The sequence below is a fragment of the Cariama cristata genome, unplaced genomic scaffold, assembly GCF_000690535.1.
Source record: "Cariama cristata isolate BGI_N322 unplaced genomic scaffold, ASM69053v1 scaffold13343, whole genome shotgun sequence".
In the NCBI taxonomy this organism is placed as follows: domain Eukaryota; kingdom Metazoa; phylum Chordata; class Aves; order Cariamiformes; family Cariamidae; genus Cariama; species Cariama cristata.
Genome location: NW_009606725.1, coordinates 14,926 through 31,130, shown reverse-complemented (window position 1 = coordinate 31,130; position 16,205 = coordinate 14,926). Strand labels below are relative to the sequence as shown.

At 40.1% G+C, this 16,205-nt stretch overlaps 1 protein-coding gene across 1 annotated transcript in view; it reads right to left on the bottom strand.

The window, feature by feature from the left end:
* Positions 1–1,531: 1,531 nt before the first annotated feature.
* LOC104158747 (proteasome-associated protein ECM29 homolog) overlaps positions 1,532–16,205 on the bottom strand; it is a gene marked incomplete at both ends in the record, with an annotated part of 21,278 nt that continues 6,604 nt past the window's right edge. Inside the window, 15 exon segments of the mRNA XM_009696476.1 lie at positions 1,532–1,623; positions 2,169–2,397; positions 3,156–3,236; positions 6,107–6,230; positions 7,243–7,346; positions 8,493–8,615; positions 8,718–8,784; positions 9,341–9,390; positions 10,498–10,576; positions 10,847–10,932; positions 11,110–11,229; positions 11,472–11,553; positions 13,071–13,210; positions 13,745–13,913; positions 16,113–16,205. The exon segment at positions 16,113–16,205 is cut by the window's right edge and continues 29 nt beyond it. Coding sequence (XP_009694778.1) covers positions 1,532–1,623; positions 2,169–2,397; positions 3,156–3,236; positions 6,107–6,230; positions 7,243–7,346; positions 8,493–8,615; positions 8,718–8,784; positions 9,341–9,390; positions 10,498–10,576; positions 10,847–10,932; positions 11,110–11,229; positions 11,472–11,553; positions 13,071–13,210; positions 13,745–13,913; positions 16,113–16,205 — 1,639 coding nt within the window.

Below are 16,205 nucleotides of genomic sequence, written 5' to 3'. Positions count from 1 at the left end.
CCTCCCTCCGACCCTGACCATGCACCCCCTGATCTGGTTTCCCGCCTGCTGTGGAGCTGAGTTCTGGGATGTCCGGGTGCCCTCCCTGCCCTGTCAGCACTGCGAGCTGCTGCGGCGCGGCACGCGGCCCCGCAGTCATCATAATCAGAAAGGGCAATATTGGTTTTGTGTATTTCTATTTCTATTATTAGTAGTATTAGTTTTAATATTATTTATACTGTTTTTCACTGTTATTTTTTTATTAAAGTTTGCTTTAAGTTCCAACCCCTCAGTCTCTCTCCCTTTTCTCCTCTCATTCCCCCTCTGGGAGTGGACGGGGTTAACAGAGAGCACCTGCCACCCGCCAGCCTTAAACGGTGACAAATGCAACAGACTAATGTGAAAAATTCATACCCAAATCTTTGAATGGCTTGGGCCACCACAACGAAGCCAAAAAATGAGCCAAGCAAACAAGCTAGAAATGAGATGTGTTGGGCTTATGAAATGTAACTCTAACTTCAACTCAAAACTTGCATCAGATCACATAGCTGACTTCTAACAAACTCCTGGACTGGTTCCTTCCACTTGGCGAAGTGAAATCACACATGGGATGATGTACAACAGTATTTCTGGAACTAGGTAGTATCAGTTACCTCCCCTAGAAGCTTGATTTTGCAAATGGACACCAGGCCAAAGAAAAAGAAGGTCTTCCTGCAAATTATGAGTAATACTGAAAAGGAGAATGTCCTCTCCTTTGAGGCTCATACCTGCACTTAAATGAGATGTGGTAAACTGTATATAGTGCAATGCAGCACAGATATCAGCAGGAGAAGTTATTAGAACACATTTTAATTTTTCTTTAATTCAATCAAGTATTTTTTTCTGCCAGATTCCCCCAACGAAAGCAAAAGGTAACCTGTAAGAGCTTAACAAATCCTGGATGCTTGAAGTAAATCATGAAAAAGCAGAAAGTTGCCTGAGAAAAGAACCTACAGAAATCAGAATTCTCTTTGGCTTATTCCCACGCAGGCTCCAGTTTATCTGCTCTTTTTGGTTTTTATTAAAAAAAAAAAAAAAGTACAAAAACCTCCACAGAAAGGGCTCTAAAACAATCAGGGACCTAATTAGTCTCATCTTCTAAGACGCCGCTCCCACTGGAACGTTCCCATTGTTAAACAATTCCTTCAAAAATCTGCAAAATTTTGTTTTCAGTTTTCTTTTGCTATTTAAAGGATCTTCTGATTAAGGAGAAAAACTGACTGACTATACCAACAGGATCAATGACATAGATTACCCAGAACATGTAACGTTCTGGTCAATGAACAAAATCAGTAACACAGAGAACTGAAAAATAATTTTCCCCATCCTGCTACATATAACATCTCATGAGGTATTGATTGGAAGTCGAAATACCAGATTTCAAATTCAGTGCATACTTGGAAATACTACTCCATTCCACCACGGAAAAATGCCAGATTTTGCTAATGCCAAACCCCCTCCATCCAAACAAATAAACCAAAAAAAAAAAAAAACCCAACGGTTTTCAACATACCTTTATCCAATCCATTTTGTCTACAAATCTGGTGGCCAGTTTTTCTGGATACACTGAAACAACTTCTAGAAGACAATACATGACTGGCAAACCTAAACAGTAATTAAAGAATCAGATTATTAAACCATTGCAGTATTTGCAACAACCTAACAATCACTGATAAAAAGAGGTTAAGAAGTATCAGGCATTTCAAAGCAGTCATTTGCAATTCACTAAGGATAACAAACAATACAGAATAATAGGGTATAGTATTTCTCAGAAATACTAGGGAAAATAGTAGAAGCAAACATTCTGGTAGCAATTTGTTCTAAACACATTCAAGTGCTTTAAGACTACATTTGTTGCAGATACGCTATTATCAGAGCGAAGAAGACATAGCATTCACTGGTGAGAAAGCTGTTACAGACACTGGCCTCACAATTTTAAAGCATTATGTCAACCGATGCTGCAATTTTACTGTCCTGCTTTCTCCCACCTACACAGCAGCGTAGAAGAGAACAAGTTTAAATTGTAGCGTATATAATCCCTGTTGCAACTTGGTGATTGCTGCAGCCAAGTTCAAAGCACTGGGCATGGCAACTCATTTCTACTAAGAGAAGACTTTTTCTTCAAGATGATGCTGTGCACAGCTTCTTACCTCCAACACCAGCTAAGAGCTGCTGAAGAAGGCCAATATATATATGTACAGGGTTGGTTTCTGCACTTTTTGAAGAGGAGGAAGAAGAGAAAGATACGTGGTTGCCAGACATGAGGTTTCTTATGTAACGTCCAATGGCTGGAGCGTGATCCTGCATATCTGCCAAGCTCTGTGAGGTTGGCACCACACCTGCACTGTGAGCAAGACACATCCGCAGATACAGAACTATCTAAGTAGAGGAGAGAAAAAACACAGGATACTGAGGGCATGAGCACTTGGAAACCATGGAGGAGACAAAATAAAAGAGAAGGGAATATGCTGTATTTAATGTAACAAAAACATGACAGTTTCTTCTTTAATCAAATCTAGACAGAAGAGTCAGCATGGAGACAGAAACAAATATAAAGTGTAACAAATCTTAGGACCAGTTTCTGCAATAGGCCTGTGTAAGCAGACAACCCTATAGTGCCAGCATCACTCTCAACAGATTAAATCATACACAGACTTTTGGTTTATCATCAGCTGATGCAAACTCCCTGCAGGCAGTTCAGCCTGTACTCTATATCAATTTGGCATGCATACAAATGCAACCCAACATGTTGCCAATACAGATCTTGCATCACATATGAGTTTGTGTCTACAGATCACTAAAGCCAGGGAATCTGCTATGAAAAGAACAGCCTCAAGGAGCATAATGGGACTTTTGCACAGGATTGCCAGTTTCTCCCTCTGCAAGCTATTACATTAGGTATGCTGCAGAAAGCTGTCGAGTAGCCCTCTCGGGAACACTCCTCCTAACTCCCCATGAAAACCCTGTTCAGACTGCTGTTTAAAGACAGACAGATAAAGGATGGAGAGTTAATCCCAACATCTGTTTGAGAGGAATTTTAGCATGTAGGGTGACTTACGGTTAACTGTTAGCTTCTTACACTGTCCTCTAAATAAATAATGGTACACATATCCGAGGAAGTAAATCCAGACAATTACCTCTCCAAATGTGGCAGGATTGAAAGGCAACGCTGCAGTTCCAGTCATATATTTAGCTGGAGTTTTCATTCGGTGAGAGGCCTAAACAACAGAGTATATTAAGGGCTGAACATTCAGACCCACAAACAGCAGACACATTGGAAAAGTCAACGAAGTTTTGGTGGCGCAACTATCTTTATCCTCCATTTAGTAACTGAAAATGTACAACAGTTCTATAGCAGGAAGGGCACGGCGCACTGGGTAATAGTATAGTTTACGTCCATCAACTTTAAGTCCCTATCAACTCAGAAAGTGGAAGCTCCAAATTCTTGAGAGGAAATGGCAGGGAAGCCTGGAGGAGGACAACATTCTTTCTTCCTCTCAGGAAAAAAGAAGCGCTTTAGAATTTGAAAACAAAATCCTTCATAAACTTCCAAACTCTGAGGCATCCCAGCTGACAGGCAGATTGCCAGGCTTCCCTGGTACTGAGAGGTGTGTGCCCTGTACGGCACCAGCTGAGCCCTGGGATTCTCTCAGACCCTGCTACCTGCTAGGCAGAAGCAGGAATATTCCATCAGAAATATGTGAACAGGTTTCCAATAACACCACTGCAAACATTGCAGAAAAGCATGTCCACATTCTCTAAGCGATATGCACACCAGTGCTAGGGCTGGATTCAGCAAGGCAGCCCTGCATCTCAATAAAGTAAGTTGTGCAGAAGTCAACAGATCCTCACAACTGTTAACATGCTCAGATCTTCTGCTGTACTGTTGTCATCATTTAAGGCTGGGTAGGCAGTTAAAGTGAATGACAGATACTCTTTATTAACCCCTTCCTCCCCCAGAAGGGGAAGGAGAGGAGAAAAGGGAGAGAGACTTATGGGTTGGAAAATTAAAACTACTTTAATAAAACAGTAACAATGAAAAAGAGGATCATAATACTAACACTAGAAATAAAAATATACAAAACTGATATTGAGCCTCCTAATGATATCACAGGTCACACTGCTGATGTGGCAGGGCAGGCGCTGGGATGTCCCAGACTGGACTCAGCAGCAGACAAGAACTGGATTCAGGAATTTGTGGATTGGGATTGGAGGTAGGAGAATGAGCAGAGTTGCACAGCAGTGCATGAAAGCCATGAAGGAAGAAAGGCCAACACCTGTGATCCCTTAGCTTTATACTGAGTATTACGTGTACGAGATGGAATACTTCATTGGTCATTTTTGCTCACCTGTCCTGTCCACAGCTTCCCACGGGTGTGACCCTTTTACGCCTTTTCACTTGTGGACTATAAGAGCACCAGCAGTGACCTTGCTTCCCACAGGGATTAAGTACAAACATGGCCCTTTCTGAATCCCAATCCTACCATCACCCTGGTAACAACTATAAACATCAAGCATTATCAATCCTGAAAAACATGTAGTCAACTTCAGAAAGTGCAGTTACTTAGGAGAAACTTAACTGAAGGAAAATCTAACAAAAGGAGCATTGGTCCTGTTTTAGCCAAAGCCAGGACAACTGTAACTTCAATGGCATCCAAAACCACTAGTGAAAACCTGAATTAGTAAACCAGAAGATCGCTCCCTTGAAGAGTGGGTTCCCATCCATACTTAGCAGATTAGGTCCCACTCTTTCGCACATACTTTCTTGCAGAGGGAGAGAAAGATCATGCTAACTCATGTAGGAAAGCTGTTCTGCATCACAGCCTGCTGTGCCAAGCAACGCATGCAAACTTCTCAAACGTTTCCAACACTCACAGATTATTCATGATACGTGAAAATTCACACTTTGAGATAACTAATCAAAGAAATGTACCTCCAGGATTTTTTAGTATGTCTTCAGGACATGTAAGCAAGATCTGAAAAGTGCTCCAAAATTCTTTTTTTTTTAAATTCACCTAGGAGTGAGGGAATGTTGTTTTTCTCAGTAGTGATTAAACTAGGCTGACCCATACTTATTTAGTGACATTACGGAAGTCAAGAAAAATTTAAAAATTAACTATAAGGGGACAGGCATTTAATAGAGTTATCTAAAACTCCATTTTGGTTACTTTATTTCCTGTATCTATTTGAATAACCAGTATTTTGGACAAAAGCAAGCTTTTTCATAAAGCTTCAAATACTTCATACACTAGCAGAGTACAGAACATTTCACAAGAAATCTCTCAGGTGTTAACAGTTGTGCTATCACAGATCTCTTGCAAAACCAGATGTGCTCCAACATTATATACTTCTGACATTTTAAAAAGCAGTAGACTATCAGAAGAAAAAAACTCTATTGTCAGTGACTCTCCACATCTTCTTTATAGCTTATAAGCCTCGTATAGCTAGCTACTTTACACAGAAGTGTGTAACACAGACTAGAATTTAACACCTCTCCGGATGACCTCTCACTGCAAACAGTAAGGGTAAACTTGGTGGTACAGTTTTTGGCATTTTGGCATTCCACTAGACTCATGAAAGTTTATTTACACGGCCATTATTTCCACAGATTGCAATGAATATGAATAACTAAGCCTTTTAGACAACAAACTAGATTTCTTCATTTGTGCCAGTATCTCCTTTCCTAGCCCTGGAACCTTTTTTCTGTTTTATGCACGGTATTATTTTACACCAGTCCAACCAGAAAGTGATCTTCATAACCCTTCAAGAACGTGTTTGTGAGCGAACTGTGTTTGTGAAACTTGCTGGATTACCACTCTTGAACACTGGATTCCTCACTCCACACATCTTCCACACAAGCAGCATCAAAGCAAAATAATCCCTTTGTTAAAGGATCTGCCTCCTTGTTACTTAACACTTGGATCTCTTGCAATTGTTGACAGCAGAAGGTAATATGTGTGGTCTTCACTGTGACCTTAGCTAACTTTATTCCTCAGGGGAGACAGATACAGAGAAAGGAAGACTGCATTTCTTACATGCCTGATGCTCAAGCATGTATTTGTTATTTACTGGGACAGAAGCACTGTACCTTGTCTTGAATGTAATGGACCATTTCAGGGAAGGCAGGCATCTGCTTCCCAGAACTCTCCTTTTCATTTTTCCCAGGAAACGTTCTCAGCACCCGCTGGGCTTCTCCATGCACCTCCTCCCGCCTTTCGGAAGAAAAGATGAGAAACAGACATTATTTGCACAGAACAAATGGGCTTTAATGAGTGATAAGATATCTTGGGAAGCTATGGAGAGAGAACAGTTCAGAAATGAGAAGTGGGTTTTTTGAAAGGAAAGGGAAAAATGCTTGCATTAGAATTTTTAGCAATTTGTTTATTTTAGAAAGGGGGAATAAAAAGGACAGTGATGAGTGGCCTCTGCAAAACAGTCTAGATCAGTCCGCTTCTGCTCCTCTTACATTCTGCTAGTGCTCACCACCAGTTCCTGGTTCCTACATCCTTGTTTTCCTATCTGCTCCTCCGCTCCGTCACTTCCTAAATTCAAGCTTCAGCTGACCCCTACCAGGTTTATCACTATCTACCTAGCAGATCCTGAAACAGTGCTGACACTGCAATGATGCAGTAGTTTGTGCAATTGATCTGTTTAACTTTCCTTAGTTACAAAATAGCTACTCACATTAAAAATCGAGCAATTAAAGTAAGTTGCAAAAAATCCCACCACTTAAATTGAAGTAACAGAAAACTGCAAATGAAATGATTACTGTAATTTAATGAGTCAACTACTTCTCAGCAGAGTGGCAAGTCTCACAAGTGCATGCTGCCAGCTCTTTGCAAATACAAGCTAAAAATAGACACATAGAATTTGCCAGGAAAAAATAATTTCTAGCCACTGTAAAGGTGATTTCAGTTCATGCATCTTTACTGTGCAATTGTAATTGATCATTACCATGAAGTGCTTTAGTGACACCAAGCCAAAGACTACCATAAGGCACATAACAGTTCTCCACAGAACCATCAAGAATGACCCTACATAAAGGTTAATTTCCAAATTATCATACTTTATTTTCAGTGAGTTTTTATGTACATACATACAGACATATATATGTATTCATATTTCATCCAAATACATACTGAATGCAAATATACACATGCGTGTGTATGTGTGTGTGTGTATATATATATGTGTGAAAATAACTTCAAAAGGAAAACAACTTACGGGTCTCCTGCAGCTAACAGGAGTAAGTATCTTGAAGGGATATGATCTGGAGGGAATACTGTGCTAGCAAATTTCACAGCCACTTGACGTACTTGAACTTCAGGCTTAAAGAGAAGAGACACAAACATATGGTTGAGTTTTAAATGAACACACTAATGAACTGCACTCACCATTTGCAAATCAAAAGTAATCTGTTCTGTCCTCTGGTATCAAGATGACTCAAAGGAGTTTAGACATTTTGAGATTCTGTTCTTGCTAATTCTTCATAAGGCAGGAGACAGGGAAAAGAAAAGCTATCTTCTCATATATACACAAGTGGAGAATGAAATATTTAATTAAATACATACACATTTTGAGGAATCATAAATCAGGGCTATCACTAATTTTTAGACACCTGAACTGCCCCACCCAGGCAGTTTTGAAATGAAGGATGACATACATCATCTTTCTACACAAAACAGAGCTGTGCTTAGGAGCAGCACAGCTAGAGGTGGAAAAGAAACATTAGCTTAGGGGAGTCATTCTCTCAGCCAGGTTCAGTTAGTCTCAAAATGGTTTTGCCTGGAGACCTAGATCACTCAAGCACCCAGGCAAAAGAGTCATCAGCATGAAGACAGTATCTCACGTAGTTACTAGTGCAACCACTAGAAATACATATACCTCTGCAGTCACCCTAAGTATCCATGCAAACAGAGTATACAAAACCCACTCTTTCTGAAAACCCCAACCTCTGGGGAATTCTGAACACAAACAAGATACTCAGTAAAGTAAGACAGTCAGTGAAGTGTGGTTATCCCTGAATTAGTGTCTCAAGGCTGAGTTCCTGGGGAAGTTCCTAGGTGCCTTGTAATGTTAGAAATCACACTGAAATCCCCATTTAGCAGTGAACAATCCTTTCTGCCGAACTCTTGCTTTCACAAAGCATTTCACAAGATACTGTCCTCGAAGCATCTACTTCTCAGAGTTTTCTTAAGAGGAGACTATGAGAAACATACAGCCCAATTGCAATGGCTTTGTTTCTTTGCAAAACAGAACACAAAAAACTGCACTGTCATTCTTGCAGCCACTGCACTAATGTTAAAAATATTTAAGCTCAGCATACACACTCCTCCTTCTCCCAGATAGGCCAATACATTCAGCAATAAAAGGGACACCTGTTCCAAAAGCATATAACAGGAAGTGTCAGGAAACAGGAAAACAATGAATAGCTCTTTTTTAAAGGTACTTAATTTTGATTCCACTGAAAATACCTTTATTAAATAAGAAGCTACAAGAGCTTCCATCAGGGTACGCTGGGCTCCTTCCAAGTTACTGTATGCTCCAACCATCATAGACAAGGCCTCCTGAATGGCAAGTCTAGTATCAGCATCTTCCTGCAGTATAAAATTGAAAGTTTTCACTTTATAGTGTGCAGTGACAAGAATTAAGACCAGTACAAAATATTAATGATTTCCCGAAGTCCTGTCAGCACCCACCTTGCATAAAGCTTCAAAAAACTGCTGTACCAGTGCTATATCCTTGGTAAAGAGCTGCGGCATTCGGCTGAAACAAGATATTTAATTAATAAAGTTTTTTTATTTTATAAATAGAAATGCTTCAAATTTCATTGGTCTTCCCCTCATCCCACATTTTAACTGTCAAACAAAACAGAGCCAGCACAGAAAATTTGCTCTATCTTATTCATTTCCACCATGGAGCAGCACACCCCCTCTTAACATAGTTTGGAAAGCAAGATACTCTATGGACAATCACTCACATCACCAGCATACCACTGAACATACCACTTGCCCAGCTTCATGCCCTCTGGTCTTTGCTGTACATTTATTAAATTTATGTTCCTGGCAATCCAGAAAGTGTAACCATTTCTTAAATTCTGTGCTTAATTCATGAGCTGCCATTGATCACTGCTAGAGAAGCTATCAACCAAAATCACATTTCTTTTTACATCTCTGGAGATGTCACAAGAAGAATGCCTTTCTCTGCACTGCACACCCAATTGCAAAATTGGCAGGTGGCATAGAGCTTGCTGCTGATAAATTAACAGATTACTCTGGAAAAATTATTCGATGTCCCATTGCTTAAATGGTGCTTCAGTTACCTGGAGAGCTTTCCAACCGCTGAATATGCCATTGAAAGCAGTTTTGAATCCTTGAATGATAAAAAAATAAATAAAATTCAGCAAACCCAGAAATACACAAAGGCATATCTTTTATAATTAAACATTTACTCTAAATCCTGTCTCCAAAGTGCTCAAACAGGCTTTCATGGACAAAGAGTCCCGGAATGTAACATAATCATATCCAAGAATAAAAGCATTACATAGGAACAGAGGGAGCATTCTTTTCCACAAGAAACAGAAAATTACAAATGGTGACAAAATGTAAATCTCCCTTCTGGTCTCAGCTAATCACACTTAATTTCAAAAGCAACAGCTAAGAAGATGCAGCAAGTATATGAAAAAGTAGCAAAGGGACAAAAACTTTCCACTGGCCCTAAACAGAAGCTGTACACAAAGGAAGCTGTACGCACAATGGATCCTACAGATGACCAATGCAGCACATTTATACATGGGCTTATTTCCTCCTGAGCACTCCTTTTTCATGCCCTTCCCAATGGCACGGAAGGCCCATGCGTTCAAACACCAACTGAGGCCAGAAGGTCACATCCAAAAGCTCAAATGAACCAGCAAGAGGATCAAAGCTGCAGAAGTGGGGGTCTGCAACATCAGCCCTTTGTAAGATACACGTAGGAGTATTGCAGGGAATTTGCCTTCTGAAATGGCACTGGAAAGACCTTTTCAGCCCAGACTGGCATTTGCAGTTCTGTTCGTAACACCCTTCCCACAGTAATACCATCCCTGGACAGACAGGATGGAATGTATTACAAGCAGGCCTATACAGCTGCTTATCACAACGGGTTATACACCTGGAGCTGAGGTCCCTGTGTGCTCCAGAGTAGTAAGTAACAGCAGCTGGATGCTACTCTGGCCTCACTCTTTAGATTACCAACACTATTATTTCCTGAGACTTTGCAAATAGCGTCCAAGCACTTATCCATAGCTGCCAAACAAACAAAACAGTTTTCGTATATGGCCTTTGCTTCTCTTGCAACAAAATTTCTTTAAAAGTATCCTTTGATAGCCATCTCAGCAACTATGAAAAAGAGATCTATCAGTTTCCAACATAAAGGAATTTGTCTTTTGCTTGTATTCATGTGAAGAATTACAGCTCTATAGTAAAGAACATTTCAGCTTACCTCTTTGTATTCATTGATCAGCTTTGTAAGTCCATTCAAAAGCATTGGGCCCAATGGCTTTATTTTACTTTCCGGACAACTGGAATTAAAGACATCAACAACAACAAAAAAATTTACCTTTTGCATCTCTCAAAAGTATCTTCTCTCAGTATCATGTTTTCTCAACTTTGTTAAGCTGAGAATTTGCAGCACACACATACATATAGATTTCAGGATTAAGGAAAAAAAAAAAACTATTTTCTATGAGTTTCAGTACTCTTTCTTTGCCCTTAATTCAGTTACATATTTAGTAAACTGAGTGGCTTCTAGGTGAATAGCTAAAAAATACTGCGCACTCTGAATTACTTACATGATACAAATATGATGCACAAACTGCAAGGACAGACTTCTCAGTTTTGCATTCGTGTTTGCACCAAAGAGTCCATCATAAACCACCTGGCCAAGAAGAATAAAGAGCAGATCAGAAAGTATCTGGCTTCACTTTCAGAGGTTTTCTAATTCCCTTTCTTCTTTAAACACTGTCATCAGTAACAGTGCTTCCCTTGCCTAAGTACTGGAGAAGCTGTATTATCAGGCTCATTAGGAAGAGCAGCTTTGGAACACAAGCATTACCTGAATGTTAGCTGGGAATGTTTCTGCAGCTTGCCTGGATCGCAGAAGATGAGGAACTATCTTTAATTTAACACGAGTGCTGACTGACTCTCTTTTCATTTCTGGTTTCAGAACAGATCCCTGTCAGAAACAGAGTTAAAATAATATAGTGCATCTTTTGACAGCAGTACTTTTAAGTTAGCTAAATTACCTTCTACTGCAAATCACAACACACTGGGGCAGAGAAAAAAATTATTGAGTAGCAAAAATGTTCAGTGAAAGCTAAACTAAATAAGGCAACTAAATAAGCTAACTAAAATAAGGCAACTAAAATTACAGTTTCAGAAATTAAGCAGTTATGTAATTCTGAAGGCAAATCCTACCTCCTTGGTTTTCAGCGGTATATCCCCAAGATAGACTTTATACATTTTGTTGATGATAGCAGGATTGTTCCAGTCAATTAAACTAAAGATAAAAATACATTGAACACGACTATGTTATGATTCTGACTTTAGATTACTTTTAAAAATATGTGTTTTAAGGCATTTCACTTCATATTCATATCCTAAGAGTTTTAATAGATCTAGTTTGACTTCTAATCACTCTTCCCACATCCACATAATATATAACCACAAAGAATGTGAAGTGCTTACAAATTTCACCTACAAATTCTGACAATATAATTCCAAACAGTTTGTGAGAAACCTACATGCTCCCTTCTCTCCCACTGAAACAAGACATATAAACCATGGTAGTCTACCTACTGAATATAGAATGGTCATCTGTTAACAAATTTCTCCACATTCTTCAATCTCACTGCTTTGATATTTCAATGGAGAAGAGGCTGGAGAAGAACCCGGCTGCCCATGATAACCACCTAATGCTAGCTATTGATGAGACTGTTTGGAACACACACACAGAGATACCCAAAAAATACCCCACAAGAAACAGAAGGTCAGGCATGCGTGCTTCAAAAAAGTAGAGGAGACAGAATCATCTCTTTCTTTCAGTAAAGCAACTGATTCCCAAACAAGTGAGCTGTGAAGTAGCATATATTTCTCATAAAAGAGATGTAACATTGCGTATTAACGCACATTTTGTCCTCACATGTATTTTGCTCTCCAGGCAAAGAATACCGACACAAAGGGAAAGATGAGACAAGCCGCAAAGGGCAGACTGCCTTCCTTAACCAGGCTGTTGTCACTGAATCATCTCCCCTGCCACAACTGAGGCACATGAATAGACTCACATGGAGAAGGTTTCATATTAGACTCCAAACTGTTAAATAGTCCTATACTATTTATAGGACTATAGTATAGTCCTATAAATAGTCCTATATAGAAGCCACCTACACATTTCAAACCCATGCTTCTGTGGCTCCAAATCTCCTGCATGAGCCAGCAAACCTCGCACGATCAATGACTCGGTAAATAGTACCAACAGCAATTACTTTGGCTTCTTGATGGGTTAAAGGCAGACACATTGTTTTTAGATGATGGAAGGTGGACTACAGATGAGCAAAAGCTTTAATAATGCAGAAAACGGTGGCTGTCAAACTTCCTAGACTATGGTCCACTTCACAATTATAGTCTCTTAATTCCTTTAATAAATTAAAGTGTCCTTTTCTGGGAAAGACAATATAGATAAATTGACCAGCTGTGAATCACTTATTAAGGCCTTATTAACCATTGATAATCCACAATTTGGAAACCAAGGATTAAGAAAATGGCTCAAAAGCAATACCAAAGATGACTGAAACCAGACAGCTAAAGCTGTCAGCTCCAGAGCCAAGTGATGTTCCCAGCTGCAAGACTGTGAGCCACAACATTCCCAGCCCCATGTGAATACATGGCAAATTTGCAGGTACGTGGGGACTACAGCCTTCCTCTTTTCAGAGCAGTTATCTCTGGTGCACTACATTAATTGCAGCTAGCTTTGTTAGGAACGCTACCACCATCTTTTCCAAACATCCAAACTTGTACCTTTGTTTGCTCTTTAGTTCAAGGTCTGCTGCGGTGGCAACACTGTGTCTTGTATCACTGGAGGCTACAACCAGGTGTATAACAGCTTCAAGTTCTGGCACTTGCTCAGCTTCAATGAACTTCACTATCCCCAGCTTACACTGTTCAATAGTGGGGAAAGTAAAGGCAGTGTTACTGACGAGAAAGCATATGTTACAATAACTGTAGCAGTTCAGCTGTCTGAAATGATGGCTTCTGCTTGCTTGCTAAGAAGTTCACATGTTCTCCATCTCTCTGGCAGTGCCCTCCTCTTGCGTCCTGTCAAAGCTGTCATGTGTTGCAAATTATCAGCATTACAGTCAGATACTCTGCTACTTCTCTGCTGATAAGGGGCGCTTCATCAACAGGAGAGTTTTGCAACCTTACTGTCTTCAGGAGGAAAACACAAGAGTAAGCTGCAGTCATGGCTGCTTCCTAACCAGCTCTAAGAACTGCTCTAAGAACTCCCACTCCATCTCACCGTTGCAAAGTTCCTTAAGGCATCATGTGAAGTCCCTCAATAAATTCCCCCTGGGCAACTAAAGACCTGTCAGAACTAGTTACGTATTTTCCCTTCGGCCTTCCATTCCTCTGTCTGTAGCCATCCCTGTCACCACTCCGAGTTCATCAAGGACCAGCCCTGCAGCTGCAAGTACCTGTTCCAGCAGCTCTGGTGTCCATGGGTTATCTCCAATTACCCTTTTGGCTGCATAAAAGCTCATCCCTGGAGGTGGCTGAGGGACTCCAGGACCTCCCACGCTACTCGATGAAGAGCCCTGTGCCGAGGGCATGTTTTGTCGACTCTGAGATTCATTCAATACAAACCTAAGCAGGTGGGAAAGGAGTTTCATTAGGGGCTTTACCAATTCACATTGCCAGCTGAATTAGATGCTGGAACAGAGGAACAAACATAACCTGTCCAATTCCATGTATTCTTCTTTAATTAATCCCGTAACTCTGACATAAGACAGAATTTTACTCAGTTGAGACTCAGCTACCAGTTATCCCAGCACATTCTGCAAGAGCCACAACAATCTCATTATAACTGTTTGAAAACAAACCTCAGTTAGGACACAGAAAGGTCCACCGGCATTTTTGAAAAGTTATCTGAGGTTATGAACCACAAAGGATGAACTTTTTTGCATTAGAAGTAAATACTCAGACCGTACTATATTTGAGAAACTTGTACTACAGCTTTAACAACATTTGCATGATTTCTATGAAAAATGTAGACCTAACAAGGGAAATAATGAAGCATCTGCAACACAATGAAGTGGTAGGAAACAATCCTTGAAATAAAGAAGATAAACAAATAAGAGAATGTCTTGGAAAATGGCAGTTTTAGTGTTGGGCAGGAAGGAAAACAAAAAGGATAAAGGTTAAGTTCACAGATCTTAGTCTTTTTGGAGACTGGCTAGTCTAGTTGCCCTGTGCACATCTCCATACTCTCAAAAAAGCCACTACAACTCTCCCCGTATCCTTGGAAGCTCGTCAACACACAAAGGCAGCAAAACTGTGGTACAGAGACCAACAAGAATTATTTTGCTCCAGACAGACATAATCTGTTCTGCATTCAGCACGCAGGCAACAAAAGGTAGTAAACAGTCTCAACAACAAGGATAAACATTCATGCCAAGTCTCATCAGTTAAAACTTTAAACACTTGAACCTGATTATGAGCTATAAGTCCTACAGTTTGGCTTTCTGGTTGTTTTACTGAATGCAGACTGGCAAGGCTAATTCACAACTGGGCAATGACAGAGCAAGTTCACCACACATAAATTAGCTGTAAACAGCTGCAAACCGTTTCAACCCAGGGAACAAGACTTTAAGAGACAGATATCCAGAGCCACAGGCTAGCTGCTGACACTCTCTGAGCAACTTCTGGAAAGAAAATGAAACCTTCATCCCTGCCCTCATGGTCTGAGTATTTAGAAACCATCATGCTTGGCCAGAGTACAAAAGCAGGGAAGGAAGTGAAGTCTCTTCGCAAAGGTCAAGGACTTCATCTGCCGAAGCCACAGCCACAGCAGTGTGAGGATGAAGCTAAGAGCATCAACCTGGGCAAACTGAAGGGTGTGAGCTGTGAACAGAGGAGCAGGCTAGGCATTTTAAACTATAAGCTGCAAAACTCTACACACTCAGATGGTAAGGAAGTGGTCCCCAAAACATCTGATGGGAGCATGGCCTCCAGCAAAGCTACATGGAGAAACACGACATGCTCACTATTTTAAAAGTCATTCCTTTATGTTAATCCACTTCGATAAGCAAGAGTTAGGTGCTCAGAAAAATCCTATGGGAATGAATGAACTGTCAGAAAAAAATAAATGTGTTCTACTGTTTAAATTATTTCTATTTTCTGTCAAAGCAAAAGCTCCCCTAGCAACACAGAAACACTAAAAAAGTTAGTGGAAAATAGATTTTGAGAAAGTATTGATTTTAGACACCAGAAGATTCCTAAGAAGCAGTGATCATTAAATTCTAGTTGCTCTGTAAATCATTCTTGTTCTCAGAAACAGTGTTCACACGAAGACATGCCATTACAGCTAAAACATTTTTCATCAGAAGACAGATGAAAGACAAATCTCGTCATTAAAGGTTCAATTCTGGAAAGCACAAGTTTTCAGAGATTACGCTTGCTTACGACCTTGGAAGAATAAGCCTTAAAACTCAACTGCAGGAAGATAAGCATACATTTTGATCTGGCTTCTATTCTAAAGGTTTGGTTATTTAACAGATAGCTCACATGTCTCATAGCTTCATGTTGATCCCAAAAGAGGTCAAGGACAGAATAGCATAACACCTATTTAAGTAGAAAACAGATGTTCTGTTAAATAAAGGAGACAGTGATCACATTCTTAAAATTAGGATCCTGCTTTGCATCTTACTGAAACATGCAACTGGCTTCATTCGAGCTAGGAAACAACAGCACCTTTTAAATGACTTTCCAAGCGTGCAGTTCGTAATGTTTCACACATGAAAAACACATCAATGCTAGAGAAGAGTGGTATTAACTCTGACTTACCCATAAGGCATAAGAAGAACATCCAACATAAAGTCCAAAAGCAGTTGTACAGTCTTTGGTTTTTCAGCAAGATTAAATGGAGAAGCTGCTGCT